Source organism: Impatiens glandulifera, chromosome 9, assembly GCF_907164915.1.
Source record: "Impatiens glandulifera chromosome 9, dImpGla2.1, whole genome shotgun sequence".
In the NCBI taxonomy this organism is placed as follows: domain Eukaryota; kingdom Viridiplantae; phylum Streptophyta; class Magnoliopsida; order Ericales; family Balsaminaceae; genus Impatiens; species Impatiens glandulifera.
The window spans coordinates 32,028,459-32,041,785 of NC_061870.1; the positions used below are offsets into that span (position 1 = coordinate 32,028,459).

At 31.1% G+C, this 13,327-nt stretch overlaps 2 protein-coding genes across 2 annotated transcripts; both read left to right on the forward strand.

Annotated features, from left to right (window-relative positions):
* Window positions 1-1,801: 1,801 nt before the first annotated feature.
* Window positions 1,802-5,075, forward strand: LOC124914390 (cationic amino acid transporter 1-like). Its single transcript, XM_047454929.1, has 3 exons — window positions 1,802-1,927; window positions 2,144-2,562; window positions 3,529-5,075. The coding sequence occupies exons 2-3, from the start codon at window positions 2,151-2,153 to the stop codon at window positions 4,941-4,943; spliced, it is 1,827 nt and encodes a 608-aa protein (XP_047310885.1). The 5' UTR covers window positions 1,802-1,927; window positions 2,144-2,150; the 3' UTR covers window positions 4,944-5,075.
* Window positions 5,076-8,650: 3,575 nt separating this feature from the next.
* LOC124914593 (cationic amino acid transporter 1-like) lies at window positions 8,651-12,516 on the forward strand. Its single transcript, XM_047455176.1, has 2 exons — window positions 8,651-8,784; window positions 10,564-12,516. The coding sequence occupies exons 1-2, from the start codon at window positions 8,779-8,781 to the stop codon at window positions 12,328-12,330; spliced, it is 1,773 nt and encodes a 590-aa protein (XP_047311132.1). The 5' UTR covers window positions 8,651-8,778; the 3' UTR covers window positions 12,331-12,516.
* The last annotated feature ends 811 nt before the right edge of the window (window positions 12,517-13,327 follow it).

Sequence of the window (13,327 nt, forward strand, 5' to 3'; positions counted from 1 at the left end):
GTCTCCTTGAGAAATCCTGAGTTCGAGCCCGTCAGTCGTCAAATTTTACGCCTGATTAAATGGTTAAATGTGTTTATGAGTTATGTGTTTAACCCTTTATAGTCAAATTTTGTTTTCAAACAAAATAAAAATAATAGATCCTAACTTCATATCTTCGTAATAATATAATAATAATAATATATATTAACAAAAACATTTATCTTTGTTTAATAAAAAAACTCAGATTACAAATAAATGATATTTGACTAACTTAGTTTCAATAAGTATCACCCTTTAAATAGGAGTGAAAATCATTTTAACATTAATATTAAAATAAAAAATCGTTATAAATTCAAATTTGTCAAAGGAATTTAATCATGAATATTTATTTAGTTTCAACATTAAGGTTACATACTTTTTTTATTATTATGTTAACCAACTTTGAATTAGGTACTAATCATATTGTTCAGAAAATTTAATTAAGCAACATATATATTATATAATATTGAATTTAAAAATCACAAAATGGGTCATGTTTTCTGTATCAAATAGTGTCTATGTTTAACTTGATTGTGAGTAAAATTTTAATTTTTTACATTAAAAACAATCTAAATTATATGATATGATCAATTAAATACAAATGGATGAGTTACTGACTTAATGTCACTTATTTAAGATATATCTAATGTTGTTTTATTTAAATTCAACTATAACTAAACAACTTTTACATCTTTCTCTTGCTATTTACATAATTAAATATTAATTAAAATATTTAAATTTATTTTATTTATAATATTGTAACTACCCATCATTATATGTGAAACGGGGTCCAGAGTCAGCGGTCAACTTGTGACAACTGCATAGTCTCATTTTCATGTGCTCCCTTTTCTATTCTATTCGAAATTTCCTAAGTCAAATGAACTATTACACGATTCTTCTTTTTTGAATTTAATAAATAAAAATAAATTTCACATCTCTCATTTCTTCCTATGTATAGAAACAGCTGGGCATAGCCGAAAAGGATATTTGGAATTTCTGGCATCCGGCCATATTAATTTTCTACTCAATTCATTAATTGCCGGCCTCTCTTGTCATCTTCTCTTCATTGCTATATTAAATATATATATAATAATTAATTCTTATGGTCCCTAGTACAATTGAAAATTTTGTTTATCAAATGTAAAAAGTAAATATGAAAAATTACATAATAATAATAATAATATATAGAGAGAGTGACGGGATTTGGAGTAGGGAGATAAAAGGATTAGAGTGAAAAGAGAAAATTTTTGTTATTTATTCGAGCAATCAGATTGTACGTTATCCCTTTAAAATTTTCTCTCTCAAATTTTCTTCCTTAATCATTTCTCAAAATATATATATATATATATATATATATATATATATATATATATATATATATGCTTAAAAGTGATTTTGTAACATTTAGTGTCTTAGGAATGATTCATGGTGTATATATATATAGACCAATAAATTATAATTATTTTAGAACACATAAAATTTATGCGTGTATATAATATATATATTTATTGAATCATGATCCGTAAAATGATAAAATTGCAGTTACTACAATTTTTGGATATAAAATTTGTAATTACTTACTTAGTGAACTGATTGTTACCCTTTTAGAAGCTGAAGAATTTCATACTCCATGTCAATGTGATTGAAGAGGTAACAAATAAAAATGTAATTAATAACAAGAGAAATTTCAAGCTAATTCTCCTAAGATTCTGATTCTAATAAAAAAATAAAAAATCAATTAATCTTTATCTAAAAAATTAAATAATTATTTATAATAAGGAGATTCGAAACTATAAATAAAAGGACTTGTGGCGCCTGTATGAAACTGACCGATAATAGAGTTCAGATCTCTCTCTCTCTCTCTCTCTTCGTCTCTAGCCGGCGAATTCCGATTAGACGTTCACTACAGGTTCTCTCTCTTTCCATTTAGAATTGTAATTTGATGATGAAGATTAATGTAGCAGACGGATTATTCACTCGATCGCTTTTCTAATTTCACCGATTGATTCTGATTCTGTAGCTAACTTGATTTTTGTATACAAACTGTAATTCTTCTTCTTACGCCTTTCCTCCGATGATATGGTAAATTTCTAGATTAGCTGAAATAACATCGTTGAGTTTTCAGGTCAGTCATGGGAGTTGGAATTGAAGAGGAATCGACAGGGATCCGTCACAGAGGATGTTCTTGCACAAAAGATGATTTTCTCCCCGAGGAATCTTTCAAGAGTTGGAGCAATTATGGCAGGGCGCTGAAGAAGACGCCAAGCCGACTCATGAACAGAGTTCTGACTAGGTCACTCGACTCGGCCGAGTTAGAGGTGAAGACACGGAGTAACAACGAGATGAAGCGGACGCTGACGTGGTGGGATCTCATGTGGTTCGGCATGGGAGCAGTTATTGGGGCCGGTATATTCGTCCTCACCGGCCTTGAAGCTAATCAAGTTGCCGGACCGGCGGTTGTACTCTCCTATGTCGTCTCCGGCATTTCAGCTCTTCTTTCCGTTTTCTGCTACACCGAGTTCGCCGTCGAGATTCCGGTAGCAGGTAATAATATTAAACTATTTCTTCTTTCATATGCTTTCGATTTTTCCAACTTAATTGGTTACAGCATTGAATCCTCCTTGATGGTGACATTTTCGCTTAGTAATCCGCCCCAAAAAATAACTAATAACAAGATATATATTACCCTGTTTTAATTAGTACACACTTGAAAATTAATCAAATAATATCTATGAAAATATAATATTAATAGAGTTTTTTTGTATGTATATATTATTTTTATTATTGTTGTTATTTTCTTATAATAAAATTTAAATATATGTATATTGTTTAATATTTATTTTTGATGAACCAATAATGATCTAATTGATTTTCTATCTGTTTAATAAATTAAAACTGATAATTTATTTTATTTTTTTAAATCGAGTTTAACGGTTTAGTTTGTATTTAAGTATATAAACCGCTTATTTGATTCATTATAGAATATTTTGTTTAATTTGGCACTTTATAGTATTTGAAGATCTAGCTATTTGATTTTTAGTTTGAAAATTTTGGTATATATTTTTGTTGATGGTTATTACTTCAAAACCATAGGAAACTAAAATAAAAGACTATTGTTAAGAGTAAAAGTCCAAATCTGAACACAAAATCAAAGTTCTTACCCCCACGCAATAAACAAAAATACAAGTCCATTCATTACATTTAGTTCCTTGTTATTTGTATACTGGTCCCCTTATTAATTAGTCAACTATATGAGTGATCGATAAAGCACATTTAGGGTTCATATTGGCTTGCCGCCATATTGGACCTTTCAAGAATTTCCTATATTGATTAAGTTTGAACGTTCTCTTTCACATATTCAACCACAAGTCATAAAGTCAACACTTGCTCCTTAAGTGTGTTTGGCTATTTTGGTTTCTGATAAACCTTATATTTGACTAATAAATCATGTTTATGGTTTGGAAACGAAATGACAAGAGAACTGATCTATCTATTTCAAACGCTTTTCAGGCGGTTCATTTGCCTACTTGAGGGTGGAGCTTGGGGAATTCGTGGCTTTCATTGCCGCCGGCAACATCCTCCTTGAGTATGTAATCGGTGGTGCTGCAGTGGCTCGCTCTTGGACATCATACTTTGCCACCCTCTGCAACCACAGTCCTGATCAGTTCCGCATCCACGCTCACCACCTCCAGGAAGGCTACAACTACCTTGACCCCATTGCTATTGGTGTCATCATAATCATAACCTTCATTGCAGTCAAGAGCACCAAGGCCTCTTCCCGCATCAACTACATCGCATCCATCTTCCACATGATCGTCATTCTCTTCATCATCGTCGCCGGCCTTGCCAATGCCAATACCAAAAACTACGCAGACTTTGCCCCTAAAGGGACACGAGGAATCTTCAAGGCATCTGCCGTACTCTTCTTCGCTTACGTCGGGTTCGACGCGGTCTCCACCATGGCGGAGGAGACGAAGAACCCGGGTCGGGATATCCCCATCGGCCTCGTGGGATCCATGATCATAACTACAACCATCTACTGCTTGATGGCGGTCACTCTCTGCTTAATGCAGCCGTATCAGGATATCAATCCGGACGCCCCGTTCTCGGTGGCATTCTCCGCAATTGGATGGGACTGGGCTAAGTACTTGGTGGCTCTCGGCGCACTGAAAGGGATGACATCTGTCCTGCTTGTCGGGGCAGTCGGTCAGGCACGTTACCTAACCCACATCGCCAGAACCCACATGATGCCTCCTTGGTTCGCTCAAGTTGACGCTAAAACCGGCACCCCTGCCAACGCCACAATCACAATGATGGCTGCTACTGCAGTTATCGCTTTCTTCACAAAGCTCGATATCCTTTCCAACCTACTATCGATTTCCACGCTATTCATCTTCATGCTCGTGGCCCTGGCTCTCCTAGTCCGGCGCTACTATGTCTCGGGCGTTACCACCCGTTCAGACCGTAACAAACTCATCATTTTCCTTATCCTGATCCTCGCTTCCTCCATCGGAACAGCAGCCTACTGGGGATTAAGCGAGGACGGATGGATAGGTTATTGCGTAACCGGACCAATTTGGCTGTTGTCAACGGTTGGGCTTAGATTCTTTGTCCCTCAAGCGAGGGAAGCTAAGGTATGGGGTGTTCCCCTTGTTCCATGGCTTCCATCCATTTCCATTGCTATCAATATCTTCCTCCTTGGCTCCATAGACAAGGACTCTTTCATCAGATTCGGGGCTTGGACAGTAGCGCTGTTGGTGTATTACTTGTTCTTCGGGCTCCATGCATCTTATGACACTTCAAAAGTGCTTGAGTTGAAATCAGGATCTAAGCTCGAAACAGGCAAGGCTGGATATGGTGAAAGCGAGGAGGAGCCAACGGAGAGCAGCCCTAAATCAATGAATTCTCTTTCATTGCCTGATTAAAAGAAAATGGAATGTTTTTAGGGTGTTGATAAAAACAATTACATATATACACAAGTTGGTCATAATTCTATATACTATATGTGTGTATTTGAGAGGGTGAAATTAGCTTCCTATTATTTCCTTTTTCTTTGGAAACTGTTTCGTCCTATGATTACTATGGGGGAGGGTGAAATTACTTGGAATACTTATGTACAGGTCACAACTTCTTTAGGGTATCTACAAAATTAATATAGTCAGTCCTCTATTGTACATGTTTATATTGGAAGTTGGAACAATATTATATTTATCAAGTATGTACTAAAATATATGAATTTGGTATAATTTGTCATTTCTAGGTTTGATTGAAGAAATGGTTTTTATGGGATTTTTAAAAAAAAAAAAATTGTTTGATATAAATTTTTAAATATACAAAAAAAAAAAAAAAAAGGGATGATTAGATGTTTAAAATAATAGGCAAAATACTTGTTGAATTGTTAAAAAAAGTATATACAAAAAAAAAAATATTTTTTATTTTAATTAAAATTTAAAATTATATATTATAAAACTTATAGAAACTAAATATTCATATAATTTATTTATTTTTTTAAAAAATAATTTATTAATATTTAAAATTAAGTTAATAAAAAATTCAAATGATTTTAAATAAAAATATTAAGTTTATAAATATATAATTAAATAGTGAATTATATATTATTAATAATTTATATAAAAATATATATATATATTAATATTAAAAAATATATAATATTAGTTATTATTAAAAATATTAAAATAAAATAGTAATAACAATAAGTTAGTTTATAAACTTATAATCAAACATATCATACAATGAACTCAATATTATTAATGAGGTAAATAAAATAAGTTTAAAATAAGATTGTGGAAATGGACCTCATTTGTGAGAGGTGTAATTAGAGCCGGCCCAAGATAAACCCAAAAACCATACGATATGATATGACTCATTATTTGTCCAGGATAAGCCCATCAAGCTTAATTTAGGGTAAACTCATCTTTTAAAGAGTCAAATGACCTCAATTAAAAAATAATTATCTTTTCTCATTCTCTTTTTTTCTTTTTCTTTTCCTTTTTCTTTTCACACTTTTAATTTTTTTTTATATTTTTTTTCCACGTTTTCTATTTCAATATTTTTGATTTTAAAAAAAGTAGGGTCTAATTAGAGCCACTAATGTCCACTATATTGTTATGGTTAAAATATTTATAAATTAATTATTATTGAGTAAATATTTATAAAAATAATTAAAGGAATATTTATTATATTATATAAAATAATAATTTAAATGTAAATATATATTAAAATATGAATAATTAAATTTATAAAATAATAATTTAAATATATTATATAATTAAATTTAAAATATATTTAATAATAAGTTATTTGAGTAGAATTGTCAAAATTGAGTTTTTTATTAAAATTAATTGAGTTTTTAGATTTATTTTTTCAAAACTTGAAACTTCTTATTGTTAAATTATACAAAAATTAAATTTTATTTTTTAAGTTTCAAACTTTCATTAACTTATTATTATTAACTTATTATTATTAACTTATTATTTATAGATATTTATAAATAAATAAATAAAATATATATATTACTAATTTAACTGACAAGATTTGATTTTGACTACAAGATTTTGACTAATGAATTTTATAAAATTTATCGTCAAAATTTTTATAGTTAAAATAATGACATTAATATTTTATTTATTTATTTATAAATATTAAGTAAATAATAAGCTAATCAGATTTGAAATCAAGAATATTTGACCAAGTTATGTAATATTAATAAAAATGTTCAATATTAATAAATAAAAATAAATAATAAATTATTTCAATTTGAGAAGAAAAAAAATATGAATCTAAAAAAAAATATATGAATGTAATGTGCCTTTACCTTTCTTGAAAAATCCACTGCAAATAGATTCTGAGAGACCTCTTTTCTATCTTATACTTCTATTGTTTGGGTTATTAGAGCATCACCAGCGCACAAGATCTCTGCCCTCTTATTTTGTCAAATCTATATTCCACCTCAGCAAAGAGAGCGGACACACATTGTACTTGGGCAAAACACTCCAATGCTTATGCCCGCCCTCTTATCTAAATAATTTAAAAATAAATTTTATTTATACTATTTTAAATAAATAACTAATTTATACTATTATAACTAATATTCCTATATATTATATTATAACTAATATTCCTATATATTATAGAAAAATTTGAGAATTTATACCCTTAAAACGTGTTAATATAATTAATAAAAAAATATATTAATTTATTTAAAATATATATTTATTAATTAAATATATAAGTAATATTCCTATATTATATATATTATAGAAAAATTTTAGAATTTCATCTTTTAAACATGTTAATATAATTAATAAAAAAATATATTAATTTATTTGAAATATATATTTATTAATTAAATATATATAACTAATATTAAATAAATTGAAATATAAAATATTTTTATAATTTAAAATATATTATAATATTTAAAAAATTACCAGAATAAATTTGAAAATATATAACTAATATTATTATATTATAGAAAATTTTAATAATATATAACTAATATTTCTATATTATAATAAAATATAAAATATTTTTATAATTTAAAATATATTATAATATTATTATAATTTAATATATAATTAATATTCGTATATTATAGTAAAATTTTAGAATATATATTTATTTAATGTTATTATAAGGTTACTTAAAAATAAGAAAAAATATTATAATTAAATATATAACTAATATTCCGAATATATTATATTATATAATTATGAAAGGAGGGCATGACCGGTATAGAGGGCACTGCCCTCTTGCTTTTATCTCCAATGCAAAAAATGAAAAAAAGTAATGACTTACCCTTTTCCAGGCTGTCTGACACAGGTCATGCGCTGGAGATGCTCTTACTATTGTTCGAATGATTACCTAAATAATTTAGTTTTTCTAAATAAGTTTAACTTGCCTAAAAAAAGAAAATAGATTCATATTGACCATGGAAAGGAATATCTAGGAAGAAATTGAAATCTAAACGAGATTATAATTGAAAACTTCCTTGTTTGGTTGGAGTTAACTTACTATTAAATACATTCTAAATTTAATTATTTATATATTTTCTATATTTACGCATTAAAATTATTATCTTTATATAGTACAATATACTATATCATATAATTATTATCCTAACTTTAATTATATTCAATTTCACATCTTTACATTCTAAATATATAATTTTAAATGATATATTAATATTATAAAAATCATAGCCAGTTTTTATATTGTTAAATCTATTTTCAATAAATAATATTATTAAAATAAATAAATAAATAAATAAACTTGTTAAGTCAAATTATTCCAATTAAGTTGGATAATTTAATAGGAGCATAATTTGTGGGAGGTCATAACCAAGATGGTTAATAATTTTTATTAATTATCAAGTTATTTTATTATAATTATTAAAATAATTAATATAAATTATGTATTAAAAGTAGACATTCATAAGATAAGAAGATAATAAATGATAACATTTATTATATTATATTTTATAATTTAATAATTTAAATATAAGAATGTATTTAATAATAAAATATAATAGGATAATTAAAGTGAATTAGTATATATAAATAATAGAATAAAATAGGTTAGTTCAAAAAAACAAATTGTTTTGCATACAAATAGTAATCGACATCTGCCTAGTAGGGGTGGCCATGGCGGCAGTTGTAATCGTCTAAGAGCATTCATTCATTATCTATCTATCTATTATTCTCATCGGAAAAACTCTCTCTTTCTCAATCTCTCTCGGCCATGACGGTAATGTTTCTTTCGTTTTATTCTTTCAATTAATGCACTTGAAATTCGATGATGATTTTGATTTTTTGAGGTTATTGTCGGTGGTCGTTTTCTGTTATTAATGTTTTAGGTTATCGTCTTCCTCAATCAATCCTTTGTTTCTCTTTAAAAGTACCACTTTATTTGATTCTGTTTGTCATAGTTGACGATAATCTCATTGTTATTGTTTATTATATTTGTAAGGAATAGCAAATGTTAGTTAGTATATACGTTAAGGCAATAGACAGGACAGACACCCATGGGCCATGGTTAATAGGAAAATTGTGAGAAATCTATATTCAATAAAGTTAGGTTAAGTTATTATGCCAACAAAAATTTAGATAATGAAATTGTTCAATCTGTTTATATTAATTATTGTTAAACTGAAATCTATTATGATAGTTCAATTTGAGTGGGGAGGAGTCTGTTGTGATCCGTTATGAATGTAACGTGTTGTCGTAACTAGACAAGATTGAGGGAGAAGAGAAGAGATCGAAATAGATAGACATATGGCGATAGAAAAGAATATCGATGACTCAAGGCCAACGTGTAATTAGAGAGTACTTTAGTACAAAATATTATTATCGTACTCGTAATGAAACTAGTCTAAGGCTATATAGTCTTCTAACAATGATAAAATAGTAATAAACACAACTAAAGGAAATAAGATCAAATGTGCCACGACACATGACGTGGGACATAATAGAGTCTTGCTTGGCTTGATTTTCATTAAGAACGCCGTAAATTGAATTAATTATGCTATTAGGATACAAAAGGAGAGATATAGTACTTCTTCTTGACGGCTAACAACCCACATATATTATTATATTGAAATAATCAAAAGTACTTTCTTTCATGAATGGAGTTGTTGGAGATATTTACATAAAATGCTGAAACTGTCTTCACATTGTCTCTATAGAAAGTGTTTAGTATTATTGATATAATAATAATAATATTCCACACTATCTTAGCACTTTCTTTTCCATCCTCACATTTTGCATATGCTACATTAGTCCTCTAATCATTTTACTTTGCTTATTCTAAATTCTAAAAGCTAAGTTATCTTTATTCTTAGGTGAAATTATTAACATTATTAGCAGCCATTACTTTTTCTATTGACAAAGATTTGTAGAACAAACTCGGTTCATGGTTAAGGGGAGAGTCAATGAGAATAAAATGAAATGGAGGGACCTGCAACCTTTTTATCTCTGTTTTGCTTGTAACTTGTGAATGCACTTCCTGTTTGTTTGTTTGTTTGTTCATCCTTTTTTTATGCCATCTGTTACATGTTTGAACATTATTACTTGATAATAGAGTTGTATATGAAGCTCTCTCGAGCTTCATAAGTTGAAGTAGTATTAACATTGAAATGAAGGTGCTTACCATTAGCCAAAAACTATAATACGGTTTGTGTACAATAATACACAATCCTTGATACCCAATAGAAGTGGCGATTAGTGGCTATTTGTCTGGATAATGCTTCTTTATTACTCGAGACATATCTCTTAAGAATCAGATTCAAACACTAACTTGATGAAGCTTACCTAGTTTGACTCAGACCATCAGCTTCTTTAACTATAAATTGGGTGGTCCTTACTGAACTGAGCTTATAAATTGAGAACTAACTGATAGAGAAAGACAGAGTTAGTGAGTTTCAGTTGGGTGGAGTCGAAATAGGTTATTATTTTTGGCCTCATGTCTTCTATTCTCTTTTGTTTTTGATAATTTGATGTATCAACTTGATCTATTGTGGTTTTTCAGAATATGGTGACAGCTGCTACTGAAACTAATGGTCAACAGAACACTACGGCTAAGAGGAGAGGCTGCGGATGCAGCAAAAAAGACTTCTTGCCGGAAGAGTCATTCGAGAGCTGGGGAAACTATGCGAACGCTCTCAAAAACACGAAAACAAGGTTTAAGGATCGTCTTCTGACAAGATCACAAGACCAACTAGAGCTTCAACAAATGAAGGCAGTCAGTCAACATGAGATGAAGAAGACACTCAACTGGTTCGACATAATCTGGTTTGGTATAGGAGCCGTGATGGGTGCAGGAGTCTTTGTCCTCACCGGAGAGGCTGCGAGAAATGTCTCCGGACCTGCAGTTGTTGTCTCCTATTTTATCTCCGGTTTCTCAGCCTTGCTCTCTGTTCTATGCTATACTGAATTCTCAGTCGAGCTGCCGGTGGCCGGGGGCTCGTTTGCGTACTTGAGAGTCGAGCTTGGTGACTTTATGGCTTTTGTTGCTGCCGGAAACATTCTTTTCGAATACATTGTAGCCGGAGCAAGTGTGGCTCGTTCTTGGACTTCGTATTTCGCCACACTTTGCAACCACCACCCTGAAGACTTCCGCATTAACGCGAGTTTCCTACCCGAAAACTACAACCAGTTGGATCCGATCGCGGTTGCGATATCGCTAGCCATTTGTTTCATGGCAGCCCTTAGCATAAAGGGTTCGTCCCGATTCAACACGGTGACGACTATAAGCTATATCTTGGTCATTATATTTATCGTCATCTCCGGTCTCACCAAGGCCGAACTGGCTAACTACGTCCCTTTTGCCCCGTTTGGAATCCGGGGTACCTTAAAAGCATCGTCCATGCTGTTCTTCGCGTACGTAGGATTCGATGGGGTCGCGACGTTAGGGGAGGAGGTTAAGAACCCGGGCCGAGATATACCTATCGGACTCATCACTTCGATGGTGGTAATCATCACGACCTATTGCCTTCTAGCCGCTACGCTCTGCCTTATGCAACCTTACGGTTTGATCGACGTTGACGCTCCGTTCACGGTCGCGTTCGATTCCGTGGGAATGCATTGGGCCAAAGTTATCGTCGCTCTCGGGGCGATGATGGGCATGACAACCGTTTTGCTGGCTAACATCTTAGGACAAGCTAGATACTTCACTCACATAGCTCGGACCCATATGGCCCCGCCGATCATGGCGTCCATCAGCCCGAAAACAGGGACTCCAATCATCGCCACGGTTGTCATGACGTTTGCAAACTCTGTAGTGGCGTTCTTCACAAGCCTGTCGGTTCTTTCCAGCCTTCTCTCCATTTCTACACTCTTCATATTCTCCATGGTGGCCGTCGCTCTAATAGTGAGACGGTATTACGTGACGGGCGTGACATCTGATAGGGATAGACAGAGGCTGATTGTGTTCTTGGCGGTTATAATTGTGTCGTCTATTTGCACGTCAGTATGGTGGGCGGTTGACGGGCATTGGGCCGGGTATGTGGTGACTGTGACATTCTGGTTTATGGGGACGTTGGGATTGAAGTTGATGGTGAAGGAGGCGAGAGAGGCTAAGATTTGGGGAATTCCGTTGATGCCATGGCTGCCTAGTGCGAATGTTGCTATAAACGTGTTCATCATGGGTTCGATCGATTGGGAATCGTTCGCTAGGTTTTCGGTTTGGACATTGTTATTGCTTGCTTACTATGTGTTCATTGGATTGCATGCTTCGTATGATGCAGCACAGAAAGTGGTTAAAGAAAGCGATGCAAACCTAGAAGCAGGGTCTTAGATCTAATTGTCTGCTTATTTACTTTCATCTTCAAAAGTGTAATGTTGTTAATGTTGATTGCTAAATATTTGGTTATTTATGTCTTCACAATAGGAAGAACAGCGCCTATTTCTACTTATAGCTATTGTAAGTGAAATAAGTTGATGTTATGGTGTTTTTTTTAGTTATAAAAACTAACTTATTAAGTTACTTAATGTGTTAAGAGTAGTGTATTTATTTAAATAATATTCTCAGTTTTTGGATGTTCCTTCTCTTAAATTGTGCTGGTTATGCTTTTAGTAATTAGATTATGTTATTTCACATCTTTATGAAATTCAGGATTTTTTTCTCAAGAAAGAAAACTGAGTTACTTACACCAATCATCTAGAAAATGTAAAATTTATATACAAAACAATTTGTGCACTATATGCTCTATTCTCAAAAGTTGCTATTTTTTGTTTGTTTTGATTCGAAACTACCAACCCAGCTGACAAAAACATGTGAAGTCCAAAATTCAATAATTAATGATCAAGTGGAATCAAATTGTCTAGAAAAGAAGGTTCCTTTTTATTTGGGTTCCAAACACTTAGATACTAGGATAAAAAAACATACATATATATGAATTCCTGGCTCCTTAGAAATCTAGGATACAGAGGTATAATCCTATATTGAGTTTAATTTCATTCTCTTTCTTCCATGTGGGATAAATAATAAACTGCCCTCTTTCAATTCATCCGTTTCCAATATTATAAACCCTAACTTTCTTTCATTAAGTATCAATTAATTAACACATTTTTAGAAATAGTTATTTTATAAAGAATTTTAAAATATAAAAAACCCATCACATTGTCATGAAATAGGATAAAATGATCTTTAGTGATTTTTAAAAAAAAAAAAAATTTGTTATTTTTAACATATTTTCACTTAAATCAATAAAAATAAAAACAAATGATTATAAATATGTGTTATTAAATTGATAAATCAAGTTATTAAACACAATTTAAACATGCAAATTCAT